Source organism: Dermacentor albipictus, chromosome 1 (genome assembly GCF_038994185.2).
Source record: "Dermacentor albipictus isolate Rhodes 1998 colony chromosome 1, USDA_Dalb.pri_finalv2, whole genome shotgun sequence".
Taxonomy (NCBI): Eukaryota; Metazoa; Arthropoda; class Arachnida; order Ixodida; family Ixodidae; genus Dermacentor; species Dermacentor albipictus.
The window spans coordinates 360,243,940-360,262,106 of NC_091821.1; the positions used below are offsets into that span (position 1 = coordinate 360,243,940).

The 18,167-nt window shown below is 44.5% G+C and overlaps 1 protein-coding gene across 1 annotated transcript in view; it reads right to left on the reverse strand.

The window, feature by feature from the left end:
• LOC139054115 (uncharacterized) overlaps nucleotides 1-18,167 on the reverse strand; it is a 187,504-nt gene that overhangs the window by 55,261 nt on the left and 114,076 nt on the right. Inside the window, exon 2 of the mRNA XM_070530678.1 lies at nucleotides 3,233-3,580. Coding sequence (XP_070386779.1) covers nucleotides 3,233-3,580 — 348 coding nt within the window. The remainder of the gene's footprint in view (nucleotides 1-3,232; nucleotides 3,581-18,167) is intronic.

Consider the following 18,167-nt stretch of genomic DNA (forward strand, 5'->3'; position numbering starts at 1 on the left):
ACGGTGAATATTTCTGTCTAGAGAACGGCTGGCATGACAGTGTAGTTTGCTTTGAAAAGGGAGAAAGTCCAGAACGGTGGACGGATGAATTTTATAAGAACTCAAAATATTAGTTTTACTTAAACCGAAAAATTAACTACCTAAATTAAAAGCTACCACTCTTTCTCTCTCTCTTCCCCTTACTCACTCACTGAATGTCTTCATTTGATCAAATGACTCTGTGGTATGACTTAGCTACCTTACAGAAAAACACTGTTTACAGGCAAATTTGTTACATCTTAGTGTGTAGTGCAACCCAGCTCATATAGCCTATGTAATTGAAGTCGAGATCCCTATTGCGGTTTACTAGTTATTGCTTCCTTCTTCTCTTTGTCTTCTTTTTTTTTTGTGAGGCGAGCGTCTTTCATTTTTTTTTATTGCTATTGTTCTGTGAACCTCTCTTTACGTACAAATTAAAGGCAATTATCTTGTGTCACTGTGCACATCACGTCAGCGTGTGTAAGTGAATGTGTATGGTTTCGTAACACCTTGAAGTTTAGCTTCAAAGCGTTCTTGCTCTTCAAGTGCAGTATATTTTGTTGCTATTCTTGATTTTGTAAACGATGTTTGAAACAACGTAGTATATATGCAGTCTGTGCAAAAACCAATTTTCCTGTGTGCCAACAGAAATGTGGAGATGGCTAATCATGCACATGTTTGATCGGAAAAGTGACCAGCTCGTAAATTATAATTTTGATGCGAAGCATTCTTTTCCGAGTGCAGCCATTCTTTGCCGAGCACTGCCCTGCCCGCCCACCGGTGGGCGGGGGGTGGGGTATCTCTTTTTTTATGTGGGCAAATTCCGGTGATTGTGCCGTCAAAAATTGTACCACAGGGGCGAAGGCGTTTTGTGTAGGCCGTACCCAGTCGTAAGCGTTGTATAAGGGTTTCTGTGTTTCTTTCTAAACGTAATGGAAATCATCATTCCATTACGTTCAGAAATGCAGTGCAGTTCACTGCCCTCAATCCTCACAATCCAGTGCAGTTCCCTCACAATCTCAGGGCAGTGAACTGCCCTGAGATTGTGAGGGAATTCATGTCATACTTGCAATGTGCTTGTTGTGCTGCTGCATCAGCTGCCGTGCTGTCTGGGATATTAGAATGATGCGGTATCTATTTAAGTACCGATTCTGCCCTTTGTTCGCCTTTGAGAGCTCTTTGAGTGCATCATAAAAATTTGATAGCATTACACGCGTTGTTTTCGTGATGCAGAACTGTGTGGCTGCTGCGTGGGAGTCGCTGTCAACAATACACTTCTGCGCCTCTCTTACGGAAGGCATAAATTTTATCGCACGTTGGACAGCGAATGGTTCAGCCGTCTTTGATGATGTCGCACGGGGTGACCTATATGATTCATGTATGTTGAAGTGTTGTTGCTTTTTAAGGAACCGTATACGTTATTCATGAGCCGTCGCCATTGCATTCAGTCTCTTAACCTTTCGTAGCATTTCGAGCCTAAACGCCAAGAATAAAACAATATTTGGCAATATTTACAGTGCTTTAATTTGTAAGTTCTCTTTCACTCTGTGGTCATGCAGTCCAGCACCAGAATTGGCTAACCTTTTCTCTTACGGACAAATCTAGCGTGAGAAATATTTGTTAATACGAGCCATGATGAACACGGAAGACAAGCAGTGACCACAGAGTATTTTTTTAGCATTACCGTCTCGGCACTCACTCGGGCACCTTGTTCACAATAACAATAAAGCGATAAAAGGAAGCCCTAGCTGGGTGCCAACTGCAATGCCGTCTATTGAATTACATGTAATTACCAAAACCAGATATCGCTGTCCTATAACCTGCATCCGTGGAGCATCTTAAGCAGACAAACGTGATGTATCAGTGTACAGCTGACGTAAATGTGTTACCTTGTTTATAAGGGTGATGCAAAAATCGTACTTACGTATTAGTGTTATATTTCAGAGCGCCGTATGATACTCGCCTTGGTTGCTTAGTGGCTATGGTGTTGGGTTGCTAAGCACGCGGTGGCGGGATCGAATCCCGGCCACTGCGGCCGTATCTCGGTGGGGGCTAAATGCGAAAACACCCGTGTACTTAGATTTAGGTGCAGGTTATAAAACCCCCAGGTGGTCCAAATTTCCGGAGTCCCCCACTACGGCGTGCCTCATAATCAGATCCTGGTTTTGGCCCGCTTTGTTTGTTCGCTTGAGATGTGCTACTATGTGCAGTTTACAGAATCTGGGTATAATTTTATAATAAGTCAAACCCTTGATAATGTTGTTTCATTTTTATTTCTTGAAAATGTGCCACATTGAACTGTTTTTATTACAAATCAATGGCCTGAATAAGAAATCTGCTTCCTACTGTGAGTAGGTTTATTTTTAATTTTTATTTAACACCGTTAATAATATTTCGTGCAGTGATTGTGGAGAAAAACGAGTTCTTTGCTCCCTTGACCTTCTATAGGGGTTATTTAGATAGGATGGTAAAAACTTCTTAAGTATGTTATATAGCGTTACTGAGTAACCTAGTGTACACACGTGACAAATTACCATCGTTTCGGCTCAGATTGGCCGCCATAGCTTGAATATAAACTAACTATAAAGATGTACATGGTTTGATTATGTTTCTTTGGGTAGTCACACGTGCGTGTTTCCAGCTAATATATTGTTTGGCCTGATGAAACGCACTGTTGCGCAAGCCCATCCATCGACACGTGTTGCTTCTTGACATCCTTTTGGTGCTCCTTGTGCCGGCTCTCGAAGTTCGCACTTTCGCTGACGTAGACATACGGATGACTCACGCAGGCCATGGCCTACAGCGCACCAAAAAAATTTTTTATCTTTACTTCTGAGGTTCTACGTTCCAAACTACAATCTGGTTAAGGGGTACGACGTAATGAGGAACTCTTAATAACCATTACTTCTCAAAATTTTTTAACCTGCATCTTAGTCCAGGTACAAGAGCGTTAGCGCATTTCGCCCCGATTGGAAAGCGGCCACCGTAACCGGGGATCGGGCCCGCGACCTCAAGCTGAGTAGCGCAACGCCAGTCACTAAGCTACCGTGGGAGGCCCGCTAATTTTGTTATTCTTCAGTTTATCTTTCAGATTCATGAGCGTTTCAAATTCACTACGTTGAAGCTTTCGGCTTGGCCCACAGGCAATCTTCCCGTGTGTGAGTCTCATAGGTTACCAAAGCCTGGCCGTCTTAAGATGACCGCACGCACTCACCGATGACGATGAGATGCGTCGTGAGTTTCCGTGTCCAGTCTTTCTTGAAGTCCACCGCGCACACATAGGAGCCATTGTCGGCGTGCCGCAGACGGTCTATGCTGAGCACGGCGGGTGTCTGGATGACCGAAAAGTACGCACGACCCTGCAAGCTGCTACGCTGCGCACTCTGACGGATCTGCGACAGGCTCCCCGTCCTTGGATTGACATCTACGCTATACACGGGGTTGGGGCTGGAGTCCTTGAACCAGCGGATGCGCACCGGGAAGTCACCGACGCCCGGAGCGCTTATGTCGCAGCTCAGTTGCACCTGGCTGCCATCGAGGGCCGTCACCGTCTGCGCCTCGGCTGCAAGAAAAGAAAAAAAAAAAAAACACGTTGCTCTGAACAATTTGTGCGAAGCTTAGAGAACAGAAGTTCAAACCACGTAACATATTCGGACCCAATTTAGCTTTATGTCACTCTGATAACGCGCATGTGCAAAACAAGAACCAGGTAAAAGCGGGAGCCAACGTTTCGACAAGAGGACTTCTGTTTTTCAAGGCGTATGTCGTTCACGCATGTCGTTCGTGACTTGGAAGCACCGGGCTCACAGCGTTAAAGAAAGGAAGTGTGGGGAAGACAGATGACGATGATGGTTGGGGGGCAAGATACGCTCGAAGGGATGTCAACTTTTTTAAGAGTGTACGTACATATAAAAGTTTTTTCTATTTAAAACTGCAAAGGTGAATAACAGCCACTCAAGGCATCGTCCAAGAAGTTATGCATAATGGCGTTTACTTTAAGTTCTCCATGCTGGGGCAAAAAGTTGGACAGGGCGAACACTTCAAGGTGTTAACAAGAGCTCTAGAAACAGAAAAAAAGGGGTATATAACCAACATGCCAAAAAATGTCCTTAGAATTAGTTATTGTGTATAGCCCCCAAGCAAGTATTTCGTCGCCACAGCCAGATGGCCTCATAGTTAGGTGTAATTAATTTTTTTTAATCCACAACAACAAGAAATAACGCTACTGATAATCTACGCATCGCAGCCTTTTGTTACCTGTTTCTAGCGGCAGCATCATTATCAGAAGAAGAGTTTCAGCAACGACAGGGCTTTCACAAAAATGTCCTCAAAGCACGGAAGTACACGGCAAAATAAGTGACTAGAACACAGCGTCTGGCGGTCATTTCGAGGGCACGACAAGAAAGTCGTTATTGCATCGACGTCTAATATTTCGATCAAACCTATGTACGTGGGCTCAACCAGAATTCAACCAGAACCAGCGACCCCTCGCATCTAGTTTGATATCGCGGGTCCCTCGCGTCCTCGAGAACAGTTATGTTTGTAGGGCATGGTGCCTAATAAGATTGGTTAGAATGCGTGTATTGATTCTTGCCCCGGTGAGTGCCGGGGTCTGATGGTTCAGACTCAGCCAAGAAACTGTTATCAAAGAGAAACCGCACGAGACGAGAAAAAAGAAAAACTCAGTCTGCGCCATCTCATCGCTTTGTTTTTATGTCGCTGTAATAAATTTTACGGTTGTCCGAGATTGGCGCTGACGAGCCATGCGTCTTCAACAAGCTCATGTGCGACTCCTGTCGGACTCGTTGTCCTTCAGTGTTGACACTAGCCTGCTGCCTCCTATTGTTTCCAATAGCGAACGCACCCTCTTCCCCGCAAACCACGCTAACTTCTCTCGGGGGAACCACGTGTATTGATTCCGCCATAACTTTTACTTCGTCTTGTTTGTTTCACTTCAATTTTGCCTGGAAAGCCTCGATTAGTGATGAAATGGAAAGTCAATTTGCTCCACAAACACAACTGGCGCGCCCTGTTTTTGCTTATCTGTGGGATCGAGTGCCTGAAGTGGCTTTGTCTTGGCTCAGATTTTTCGACCGAGATGACAAATGACGGCAGTGCGAGTTGACTCCTTGTTTTTTGAGCTGTTGCTGCGACGGAACGAACGATTAATGGGTACGTCAGGGCATTTTTTTTTTCGCACGAATATTTTCAGCACCGCGAAGATTAATCCATCGATGAAATTGGTGTGAGAACGAGCGCGATAAATCTAGGAGTTGTTTTACAGGCACCAGAATTCAGTATTCTCAGCATAACGCACATATGCTAAATACTGCGGCACCTATTTAAGCAGTCAAGAAAGAAGAGAAACCTATGTCCACATTGCATTATCGTTTCACACATTCCACTTGTTTTTTTATCGGAACAACAATACGAGACCTTCATATGCGTGTAAATGTAATATCCAGCCTAGTCAGAAAAGCACAAAGAAAATAAAAGATGGCACACGCAATAAAACAATCTCACCTCTGCAATGTTCGCGTTAGAATTGCAGCTTGCTGATTGTAAACATGCTTGTTTAAACGGCGGGAAGCCCCGTTATGCTGCGAACTAATAACCATAAAGAAGGAAGCTAAATTTCAAACAACAAAGATCTCTTTGGAAAACGAGTACATCTTGATATTGTTCTCTTCTGGTTCTGCTTATATTAAGGTTGGTTAGAAATTGTTTCTCATTCTGATTAACAAGACGAAGTTTTCCGCAACACCAATCTCACCACATAAAGCCTATAATGAGAAAGTCGATCGTCCAGTCTTAAATTACCATGCCTTTGTTTAGGCTGATCGAGTTCTAGCGCGGTACATCATGCTAGCCTTAGTAAGTCCTTGGACGACGCAGGGTGGGTGCGGAGATTTCTGGATTTCTGGAGCATGCGTCGTTTTTCTGCTGCAACTTCTTCGAGACTCTCAGTCTTGGGACCCATGAAAGCGTTTCGCGCGCATTACCATCTACATTCGCACTGTCCTTATTTCTAATACGCAGCCCTAACTACTTCAAACGCACAAAATATTTGGGAAATTCTTCACCACACGCTCATGTACTCATAAGGTAAATCAGGGTATTCGAAACCTAGAAGCTACGAAATTTATTCCCAATTCTCGCCTACAGACACGGCGTTCTTAATCTATGCCGCATATGTTTAGTGCCCTGATGCGGAATCCGGACGAATTGTCCTTGCAGGACGCCTTAGTAAAGGAATGTCGCTAGGAAGTCCAAAAAAGTACCGTTGTCACTTTCTGCCATTAAAACAATTAGGAGGCACATTTTAAACCACTTCGTACACATACCAGCACTGAAGGCATAGTCAGTGTAGGTGGACATGATGGCATCAATCCTTCACGCAGATAATGATCGTGCTCTGCCCGCATATACATTCACTAATCACAGTCGAATGCTAATTTATTTCATAATTAGAATACCGCTCGCTCGGAGGCAATTGCACTAGCTTTATGGTGAGGTAAGACTAAACTTAGCCTTCGACCTACCCTGCCTTCGCTACTCGGGCGACCCTAGATTACCTCGGAGCCTATTCACAAGACACGCATTTCTCTTATCCTCTTTCAGATGCGTAACAATTGCCTAACTTCAAATAAACCATGTTTCTGATTCTGATGAAAAAGATTGAAAGATGACTGCACCTAAACAGGAAGCACGTCAGAAAGACAGTAGAAGGTGTCACTGAATTCTAAAAACTACGTAGTTACGAACAACCTACGCCCCTTCTCTCCCACTGCGGTGCCTTCGCAATAATTTCTCTTACGTTTCCTGGAAGGAGGCTGCAGGCTGCGACGTAAAGGACAGAAAATTAGGGTGTTTTGAAGGGCAGAATGTTGTTTCATTCGCAACCGAAAAGCTACATATCGAAAACAGGCCTTTAGAGAGGTTCTACATTCAATCCGACTAAAAGAAATGCCAGGAAACGTTCGAAGTCTGCACTGGCTCTTCGCAGGAACCAACCGCGACAACGACGACGATACTTTTTTTCGCGTGTCGGTGCGTCCCTCAAACCACCAGCACCTCCTTTCCTTTTCCATCCCTCACCTCACTCTTCTTCCCTTCCTTTTAGCTTTCTCAATCACCTTACCCCTCCCTTCACCTCTCCTTACCCTCCACTCGTCCTTTCATAGTATTGGAGTTTTGAGCTCGGTCGCCCACAGAGAGGTTCTCGTTCTATATCGTTGAAACGCGCTGTCAGCGCCTGCGGATGGATTTTTGTGTCTTCTGTTTTCGGGCGGCCTTTGATTTTCGATCTATGGGTCGCTGGCTCTAACCTTATCTTTCTTTTTCTTTAATTCTCGTCTCGTTTCTCCGGTGCATCTTGGTTCTCAGCTTCCGCATTCGCCCTGGCACTGGTGCGACATTCGTTTCTCGCGACCACATCGTGAGGCACGAGAAAAAGCGATGTTCACCGCATACAAAAAAGAAAAAGATAAGTAGTTTGTAGGGGGGGCACGGAAAAGTGAGTAGGCCACTCAGAAATGCCTTTCATACTTTCTTTCCTTCCTTTTTATATATTATTTTTTTCCTTGCCTAGAAGATGATCTTACAGGACGGTGCAGGTGAACGATCAGATGCAGAGATTCACGTGAATAAGGCTGAGAGGAGTTTCACTCCATGCATCCTATTATTATTATTATTATTATTATTATTATTATTATTATTATTATTATTATTATTATTATTATTATTATTATTATTATTATTATTATTATTATTATTATCGCGGCAACGGTAAGAGCCCCATGTCACAGATAATCCGTCGTTGGCGTCCAGCGTAGACCGTCTTCCCGGCAAAAAATTTTTACGCACGCATACCCAACCATTCTTTTATCAACAAAGTTTTTCATTCCTTGTCTTTTATTCTTTACAAGGTTATTCTTCGGAATTTCGAGAACGACGACCCACAAACAAATGTAATGTAAAAAAAAACACCGACAGCACGTACCTTTTGTGTTAGATCTTCTAAACTTTAAATATTAAAATTGCGAAACAGCAACAGCAGATCGGACCACACAAGAGGCCGCGTTTCTACCAGAAATATTGCACTCGTGAGTCACGTTTGCCGCCAGCGTTTCTCGGTAAACATTATGGTTAGAGAAGCTGCAGATTCCGGGAAGTGTAAAAATCATTCACGGATCTTTGAATGCTATCGCGTTCCACTCTTAAAGAGGAAGCTTATGCCTCCTCCAAATTTATTATTATCATTATTTGGCTTGAAAACAAAAACACCCGCCCGCGCGCTCACACACACACACCACACACACACACACACACACACACACACACACACACACACACACACACACACACACACACACACACACATATATATATATATATATATATATATATATATATATATATATATATATATATATATATATATATATACTTGACAGGAAAAGGGAAGCGAGCCAGAGGCAGGCAGTTGTCCCTGGAAGGGGCACTACCCCTGCCTAATGTTCAGACAGAACGAGACAGAAACACGGAAATAGAAGATAGGAAGAACGAAAGAGGAGAGGATAGAAAGAGCAAGGTGACAGAAATCATAGAATAAAGCAAAGCACACGCAGAGCAGGTCACGCATAGTACGTCACACTAGTAAACAATGTTAAAATAGACCATAAGGACAGAATGGTGGGTTAGTTGGTATCACATTATTTACGCATTAGCGAAGAAACATATGGACGATGAAAGGAATGCGCTGTGTCCCATGCTTTTCTTTCGTCGTCCATGTGCTTCTGCGCTGCTGTGTAAATAAGGTAAAACAGAAGAAACAGTGTCTGAAGTCTTGTCATTCGAATATAGAAGTAACCTACAAACGTAAATCCTAAGTTACTTACTTCTAGCAGCTGTGAACGAAACAGCAGAAAGCTCTGTTCTTTTGCTCGTTGGCATTAAGATATGTTTGCTCGTGCTGTATGGCTATTATTTCCTCTTTATGATTTGAATTATGGGGTTTTGCGTGCCAACACCACTTTCTGATTATGAGGTACGTCCCTCGTAATGATTTCTTACACGTTGTTCTCTGTAAGGTTTGTCTATTTTGTATCGACATTTTCTCTCTCAATGCATGTCAACTTGCGGTGGCTGGCGAAATACGATATACATACTTTCAAAATGTTGGACGATGCAACTACTGCGGTCTCTTCGTATTTTCTTTGCGGGACGACGACGTCGTCTCCATGCTGCATTTCGAGTGTTCTGCATGTGTTCCTTTAATTCCTTTTCTAATACAAAGCAATCTAAGTACTCATTCTTGGCACGCTGTGCTAGGTAAGTAGTTTATTAGGTGGGTAGGTGGGTGGGTAGAAAATAATGTGACGAACGGTGGAATCGAACCTCTTGGTAGACCACAGCAGCCCGGTTCTCTAACCGCAATCGCCACGATAATTTTTTTTTCTTTATTAAGTCATGGTCGCTCACATGCTTCACTCGTTCCAAAGCCAGCCAGCTCATTAAAACTCTCGACCAGTGCGTCCCATGCAATTTCCTTCTCTTTCTTTGTGACAGCTTGCGCTCTGACACGGCGCGATACCTGTGCTGTCTCCGCAGCCAGCCCACTTCCCTCATCACTTCCCTCGTAGCCCGCTACGCTGACATTGTGGGACGTTGTACCAACTTCATCATCACTGTAGTTAATCATCATGCTTGCCTTAACACTTCTTCGCCGGAGTGCAAATGCCACCATCGTTTAATATATACCACATGACATAGCCATAGGTACGTACGACTGCCTAACTAGTAGTCTTTAATGACGTCACAGCCTGTGTTTCTCTCTCTTATGCTCCCCAGCAACCTATGGTGTTCTTTTGTTTCATCCCCCTCTTTCTGTTGCACGCCTTTTTTTTTGCTGTATCTTTCTGTCTCCCCTTACCTTTTCCCCAGTGCAGGGTAGCAAATTGGATATCTATCTTCCGGTTAACCTTCCTGTCTTTCGCGTCTCATTTATCTATTTCTATGTAGAAACCAACAACTCCCATGTTGTAAGCTCACGTCAAATTATTAGCCTAGAAATCATCTCGCTGCTACTACACGATCGTATTTAACGTGCTCTTCATCGTGCTGCTGTCGTCACAATCACGCTCGCAGCCCACAAACATAACTGCTCAATTTGTAAGAACACGTTGGTTTACCTGGTAACGCTTTGCGGAACACCCAAAAATGCTAGATAGTAAAGTACATACAATATTCTTCGCATAACAGTGATTTCGACAGTGCGTGGCATGAGTACAATATTCTGTTTCCTTTCTTGCAATTTTATGCATGCAACGGTCTCTTCCATTACAGCCCGGTCAAGCTTTCTTGCTACCGCTTTGTTCTTATGAGGAAGCTAATTTCAGAGTTAAAAACAAAGGTTACGGCTCGGCTCTAAGCAGACGGAGACGAAGTGAGACACAAACGACATATTCGGGCGCCAACTTTTCTTCATAGCTTTCGCGTCTCGTGTGTTTTGTTTTTCCGTATATTTCCACACTACACGCGTACAAATTAAGAAGCGCGGGTGATTGCAATACCTGACCCAAAATAAAACAGAAATTTGGTCCGATACGCATTTCGCTGTGCCGCAAGCAGACGCACATCTCTCCCGGGCGAAGAGCGATGTCACGCTGTTGTTTGTCTAGCGCAGGACAGCTGTCGTTCGCGACTCGCCTGGTCATCCCCAGTGATTGGGCAGACACGTCGCACGGACGTGGGGGTTCGGGATTGCTGTGCTCTGGACCGGACCGGAAGGTGCACGCGCCCAGGCACCGAGACGACAAGCAGAAAGGAAAAGGTGACGAAGAGAATGAAAAGATAAAATGCACTTCTTAGCGGAACCTTGCACGAGAACGCACACGCTATGGAGCGGCCATCTCGGAGTGTCACTCGTTAACGCCACTGTCGTGGGCAGCTATATCGACCGATATCCAACCAACTGCTCTCTCTCTCGCTCTACCTCTCCTTGGGCCCTGCCAAATTATTGTCATCTTTGCCGTTGCGCCCTATCTGGTTGCCTTTTCATTCCCCATTTCTTATCATTCCTTCTTAGTACATCTCTTCATTCGCGTCACCATTGTTCTTTATTGAAGATAGTTGGAGATCGTACGGCTCGACTTCGACAGTGTTTACTCAGCTTCTCTGGCGAGCATTTGCGTCCTCTGTGTTCGGTATTTCGTTCTTTACATGAAAGTTAACGCACTCGTTGTATTTCGAGTTTCTCCGCGGGTGCGTGTTATCTTCAAGAAAAAAAAAATGTTACCATCTCTCATCGCGAATAACTGCGCATTTCTTCTTAATTGCGACATACCTGTTACCCAGACATACCTGTCTAGCTAGTTGATGTGATCAGCGTCAAAAATTTCTAGGTAGAGGATAAAAAGTACATCCTGCACAAAACAAATTTTAATAAGCAACTTCCCGAGTATTCATGAGCGCAGACAAGCCTCATAATATCGGTGTGGGTACGTTCATAGTTTTCTTCCCTTAGCAAAATAAGAAGATGCAAAAAAGTCTAGTTAGGTCTCATCTACGTATTGAGCATGTTTTTTTTCGTATGCCGGCCCTTCTCCTACGTTTCTGCCTAGGCTTTCTTTTCCCTGTGTTCGACGCCTATTATTACTCGATATTGTTACTCTCACATATGTGTATTAGATCACGACTCCCACGTTCCCGTTCCATTCACGCGCGGGTTTGTTTTCTCGCTCTCTCCTGGTTTCCTACGGTTTTTCGCCATTCCTGTTTCTTTCCCTTTCGCGATTCTTCTCTCATTTTACCGCTCTTTCTTAGGAAGGGAGCTCTTGCCGGAAATAGAGACTCCGGAGGTGCCGGATGGCACCATTTTCTGCGGCCCTCATAACAATGAACCGGCTCTTCTTGCTTCACGCCTCCTTTCATTCTCCATATGCCCGACACCCCATCGCCACCGGCTTCCTCCTCGCCCAGCAATCTTCTTCGAATTTCCCTTCCCCCCCCCCTTCATACTCCGACCCCGCCTCGCACGCAGCCAGAGCCTCAGCCTATTCCGGCACCATGTGATGCTCACTAGAGTAATGTATAGAGGCATCCAAGCTTACTATATAATACATGAACGCAGAGCAAAGCAGAAGTGTAGCACGCGGACGCCAGCGATTCAAGCGACTCCCTCGCTTCCTGCCTTCGGCCTTCTTCTCTTGCTTCTTCTGTTCCTCTCTTCTTCGAATCCTTGTTGGCACGCTCGTTTGACCAGAGACGTACAGGGCGCAACGAAGTTGCGCGTGCGAGTGGCGTTCCGATGGCGACGCTGTCTGCTTCCGGAGTTGCGGATGCCGCCAGCTCCTCCTCGTACTTCCTCTACGACAACGGCGACACATCCAATGCATGCGCAGCCATTCCGCGCTTCCCCGGTGTTCTTCACCCCCCTTGTCATCGTCGTAGTAGCGCGACCAAATAATGGAGCTGACAAGGGTTCTCGCTCCTCTGCTTACACGTCGGATACATGCAGCTTGGGAAAAGCAGAAAGCGGCGAAAAACCTGAGGCTCTTCTTTAGCCCGTAGCTGAACGCAGGCGCTTTCTCTGCGAGAGGACGATGCTACAGCCTGATAATTAAAACAGCGCGACATGAAACTACTACCGTAAAAGTTTCTGTATCGTTGTCTTTGTTATTTGCTGTCTGTCTTTCCAATATCCTCCATGTATATTCGAGAGAGATTCTGTACTTGACTATTTGTAAGCTCTCCGCGGTTGTGAAGGAACCCGAGCGGTCATGGAAAGCGCTTCACGAAAACAAGCGTTCCCAGATGATTCCTGTTTAGACCTGTATTTTCACTTGTCAAGTTCCTTATCCTGCTCCTCGCAAGTCGAGTTTACAGCTGCAAACTGCAGTGATCTCAGCTTAGCAAGGCGGGCGACTTTCCTAGCGTTGAATAGGAGAGCCAAATAAAGAAATAGCTGAGGTTAAGTATCAGGCTATGACAACGCTTGAGTGTGAGTGAGGCAGTGAGTGAAATTGGGTGCCCGCAGGCGACAATAAATGAAGCCGACATTCCTTCCCAACCACCCCTGAGTGAGATTATATTTTCTTCTTGACATTTGTATTTCTCTTTCTGTTTGCTTCTTCTCATAAAATTTACAGGCATTACCCTCGGTGAGCGTGCTTCAGTGAATGCGCTCGCTATTTGGCCCCTGGGTTATGTGCGGCTTCAAATCTTGGAGACACGGAAAATTGACTGACTCGGTGTTCTCGCTTTCTAGATTCACGACTGGCAAAAGCGTGCAGCACTATTTACCGGAAAACAGGGACAGGCCCGGCGTGCCCTTGTCACCCGCGGGGCTGAGGGCTCAGTAGCCGGAGTGAGACGAACATGCGGAATGATATGACGGCCGGTTCACTGAGATGAAGGAAACAATCAGCAGGGTGAATGATGAAGAAGCCACGTGATCACAACCTACTTTCGCACTAGTAATAAAATGGGCACATTGTTACACTCTTTAACTACTGGTTCCCTCTAATTACTAATTCCCTCTTTAACTACTGGTACGTTGAAATTTCGCCGCCTGTGGTGTTGAAGAAGAGAATCTTACTGGCCAGCCCTTGGTTTTTTACTTTTTATTCGTTCCGCGGTTTAGGTAACGCGCGTGCAACAAGCAAAATATACGAAAACAACTTCAGTTGCCTGTATGCTTCTACATAAAGGTCTTGCTTCTTTTCTCTTTCTTTCTTCGCCACATAACAAGTACCTTAAGTTTACGGAAGAAGGTGACTTTGGATTCCGTTCCCTTCATTTTGTTTTCAGGGCTTGATAACTTTTCTGCCTTCATGACTCAAACTTCATATGATTTCAACTTTCTGGAAAGAAAATCTATGTGCTTTCCACTCTAGCCAATGCGCTGCTAGGCATGAAGTAATGTCTCAAATCATCCAGCACTATAGAATTCCGCCCCCATCAATATACGCTCAGCCCACACAAACTCGCCTATGCTTTTAAGTAGAATTTCTGTTCGTTGATTTGTTTGTTTTCAAATGGATGTTAGCATAGGATTCCCAGACTTGTTTGTTTAGAGCCTTCGCGTCAGCACTCTATTGTGTTACTTTTACATTAGCGTCGAGGGTGCCAGCAGGTTTGCTTCACGTTGCTTAGTCATTCTAGCATCCATCTGTTTACGAGGGCTGAAAAATACTCATCCAATTTTTCTGTTCCTCCTTTTTCTCTATGCCATCGTCCGGCGCGGGCAATATGTGATGGATGAACTCGAACTCGCATTAACTCGGCTTTCTTCACATATTGGCTCATAGGGTTTTCTCTCAACTTCAATCGACAATAAGTGAAAGGAAAGGGTGGTCAAGTAGCTCTATTCAATAACCAGTCCGAAGCCCGGGAAACTCATCTTGCTGAGAAGTAGAAATCTCCTTTGAAGAGGAAAAAAATTATTTTCTTCCTCTCAAAGAACGCACTCACTCTGTCCCTTTGAAATTTGAAGCTCGAGAGGCTCTTGGCAGATAATGAAATGGAACCCGGAAGTCTGCAGACAGATGTCCCTACCAAAATCTTGATACAACGCCCCAGAATATAAGAAATGCCATCCAACGATGATATTTTCTGGAATGATATCGCGCTGTAAGATCAGCTTGTGTCAACACAGATGTCAGCTTTCTTACGGCTGACACAGTGCCCAACTACCGACTTGGCTGAAAGCCTGTCGGTAGAGATTAGAATTGCTCGTCAAGGAACCATTTAGCTGCCTGTTCATTTCGATCTTATCGTTGCTGTTATTCTCTCGGAACGGCTTCATATGCAAAAAAGAAACGATAAAAGAAAGTGAAAGAAATGAAACCCTTCTGTTATACGGCTTTCAGCTTTACCTTTACTGTATATTTTGATCAACGCGTGATGGCAAAGGCGTATAAACGCACTCAATATATTTCATCTCACCTACATTTCTTTTTTCACACTGGACTAAAAGATGTCTGAGTCTAACACAGTATGACTGGTTTAAGTAATTTTCAGTTCCTTGACAAGATTGAAAAGAAAGCAGCAGCCACACATAAAAAAAGGAACCAAAAATCTTCTTACTTTGTTCTTTGTGAATGCGACATGGTGTGAGTTAGTGAGATAGTTTACGACTGGCAGCGCTCAGCGTTGTGGCCGAATAAATACATTCAAAAAATCAAAAGAAATTGGCGTTTCTTGAGACTCATCTCATTTACTGTAACCACAGTTGGCTCACATAGTGGGCCTCTCTTTTATTGCGGTGGCAATTATGCCCACTTCAGGCGCATTTCTGCCTTCGGCGTCGCAGTCACCGTCGCAGTCGCCGTGATGTTCTATATAAAGTCGACAAACGATAAAATCGTCACAGCACGCCACATGCTGCATGTGCGAATGAAAGCGTGCTAGAGTGAGCTGATGATGGCGGTTCGATCTCGCGTGCGCATCGGAGGAAAGCGGGGAGGAAGCGCGCCGTCTTCCGTCGCGCGAGAAGCGCCGGCGGCTGCTCCGTATGGCACGGCCGCATGCGGGCCCAATCTTGGAAGCGATCTGCGATGTGACATAATACGCTCCGAGTGCTGAGAGCTTCGTGTGCCCAGTGTTTTCGCCGCTCAGTTCGCGTTGAAACGAGAAACAGAACGAAGGTCAATTCGCGGGTACTCACTTTAGGGTATTCGCTATTCGCATCCTCACTCCAGCGTTTGGACATCGAGTTTCCGCGGTCATCGAGTCAGACGTGAGCATGTTTGCTTGTGCGCGCGTGACACCATGTTTGGTACTTTAGTTAGTAAGCGAAGGTATACAACTTTATACGGCCGATAAGACTACCGTCCTTACTTAGTAGCTGTGTACTAATTTGTATGGCTTGGCTGCTTACTAATTTGAATAGCAGACAGCTAATATGCTGTCAACTGTTCGGCCGAAAATGGCACCTTTTTCTCAAGAACACCTTTATATCCGTGCGCCAAGTCTCCTTTTAATACATTTAGCATTGCTTATCGGGACCTCCAGAATACTTGCATAGACGCCTTGGTTATTAGATTCTGCTTGGAATACCAACCGACACAGAAATTTCAAAGTTTGGAAGTTTCGTGCAACACCTCAGTGCATGCCACAAACGCTCCTCAAGTCCCAACTGCATTTTACCGAATCGAGAAGTGTCAAATCCCCATTGTCCGTTGTGATTACAACAAGATGTTTACGGTATTTTCTTGCAAAAAACTCACGGGCATACAGACGAACGAGCAAAAGGAATTTTGTTGTGTTAACTGCTGTCACCATAAAATCATCAAAGTTTCGGAGCTTCATCGAACAAACTTCACTGTGCACACTTTTTATTACGTGGCAGGCGATGAGCTCTTCCCGCGAAAAACATGTGGGCGAGCGTCGTAGACCGCAAGTTTTGTACGCTGGCTCACACCTTCTCGCCGGAGGAAGAGAGGACCCACCATCGCTTCCACTTCCATGCGCACAGTGACGAAACAAGCTGTGCTAGTCAGTCCGGGCTATCTGCATTCAATTATGGTACCCTGCTTTCCCTTCGCTTTCAATTAGATGTACAGCTGCAGGCGCGCGCTAATGAAAATTAATTAAGGGTCATTCCCCAAGGCGCCTGTTAATCACCTCTTCTCGGTCGTGAGGCGACGAGCTTGTCAATTGGCGAAATGCGAAAACACCCGTGTACTTAGATTTAGGTGCACGTTAAAGAACCCCAGGTGGTCAAAATTTCCGGAGTCCCCCACTACGGCGTGCCTCATAATCAGAAAGTGGTTTTGGCACGTAAAACCCCGTATATTATTATATTATTATAGAGCTTGTCAATTACTACTAAAAAACTTGAGAGCCGTGTAACATCAACAGATCGCTACAAATTTAGATAAGCACGAGTACGTGTTCTATACGTCTCTGTTTATTGCTTCTGCTGCACGTTTCTGAAGTATATCGTTAAACGTTGTGGGCTCAAAAGTAGCGCACATCGCCAACACTCTGTAGAAAATAATTGAAGCCAGGCTTTGCTCATGTGCAACGTCACTGACGCTCTTTTTTAGACATATTCAGCTGCATGCGTTCGCTGCTGATAAAACGTTCTATCACTTCATTCCTCTTCATTCTTCCAGAGGAATCTCGAGCATCACTTCAAGTCGTGCACTTGACTTCGAATAAGGGCAAGTCTGGATGTGCTTGCGTACGGCTTGAACGAAGATACGCCCATGTCCCCTGCATTGGGGCATGTTAAAGATCCTGTAGTGGTCAAAATTACTCCGGAGTCTCCCACTACGGTGCGCCTCATAATCAAATCGTAGTTTTGGCACATAAAGCCCCACAATTGACTTCGAATGAAAATTCAAGGGGTTCAATAAGGTCCACTGTTCACGAAATTCCCCTTAAGCTAGAACGCTTCATAAAAAATAGCGCCAGCCGATTGTAACACCTAGCATAATGTTAATCATGGCTTCCAGCCAGCGTGAATCAGTTCTTAGGAAAGAAACGTTTTGTTAGTTCCACCCATGGTTTTTTTTTTCTGCTTTGGCATGTTTCCTTCAATGTTCCCTTCTATTTCAAAGTCGCTGGTAGGTGATGTATTTAGTTTAGCCAATGTAAAGAGATCCTAAAAGGAATGTATAATGGCTCAAGTATACATATCCTCACCTATTACAATATTCTCGAAATATTTATGCCACCATGACAAAATGTTCAGCATGCTTGTGCTGGAGGAGCAACATAACACAGGTTTTGTACAGTTGTTTATTTCGCTAGGACATAATTTCCGTCCGTACCGGTAGCATTCTTGAAAGGTAGAATGCAAAAATGCTGGTGTTCTCAGATTTCAGAGCAAGCAAAAGACCACATGTAAATTAAGTTATTCCCGAGCTGTCTTTTAAAGCGTGATTCGCAGCCAAATTATGGCTTTGCACGTAAGCTGCAATCAGATATTACTATAATATTTTTGGTTCTTGCAATCGGTAAATCATACTAGTTTGTAGTTGACCTTCCAGTAAATCCGGAGAAGGAAATTACCTATGGGCAAAATTGTGCCAAGGAACTCTTAAAGAGGTATATGAAGCATTTTTAGAGGGATTACATCATTATGCAAAAATAGTTGGCAGCAATCCACACTTACTACATATAGCTCTGTGGTAATA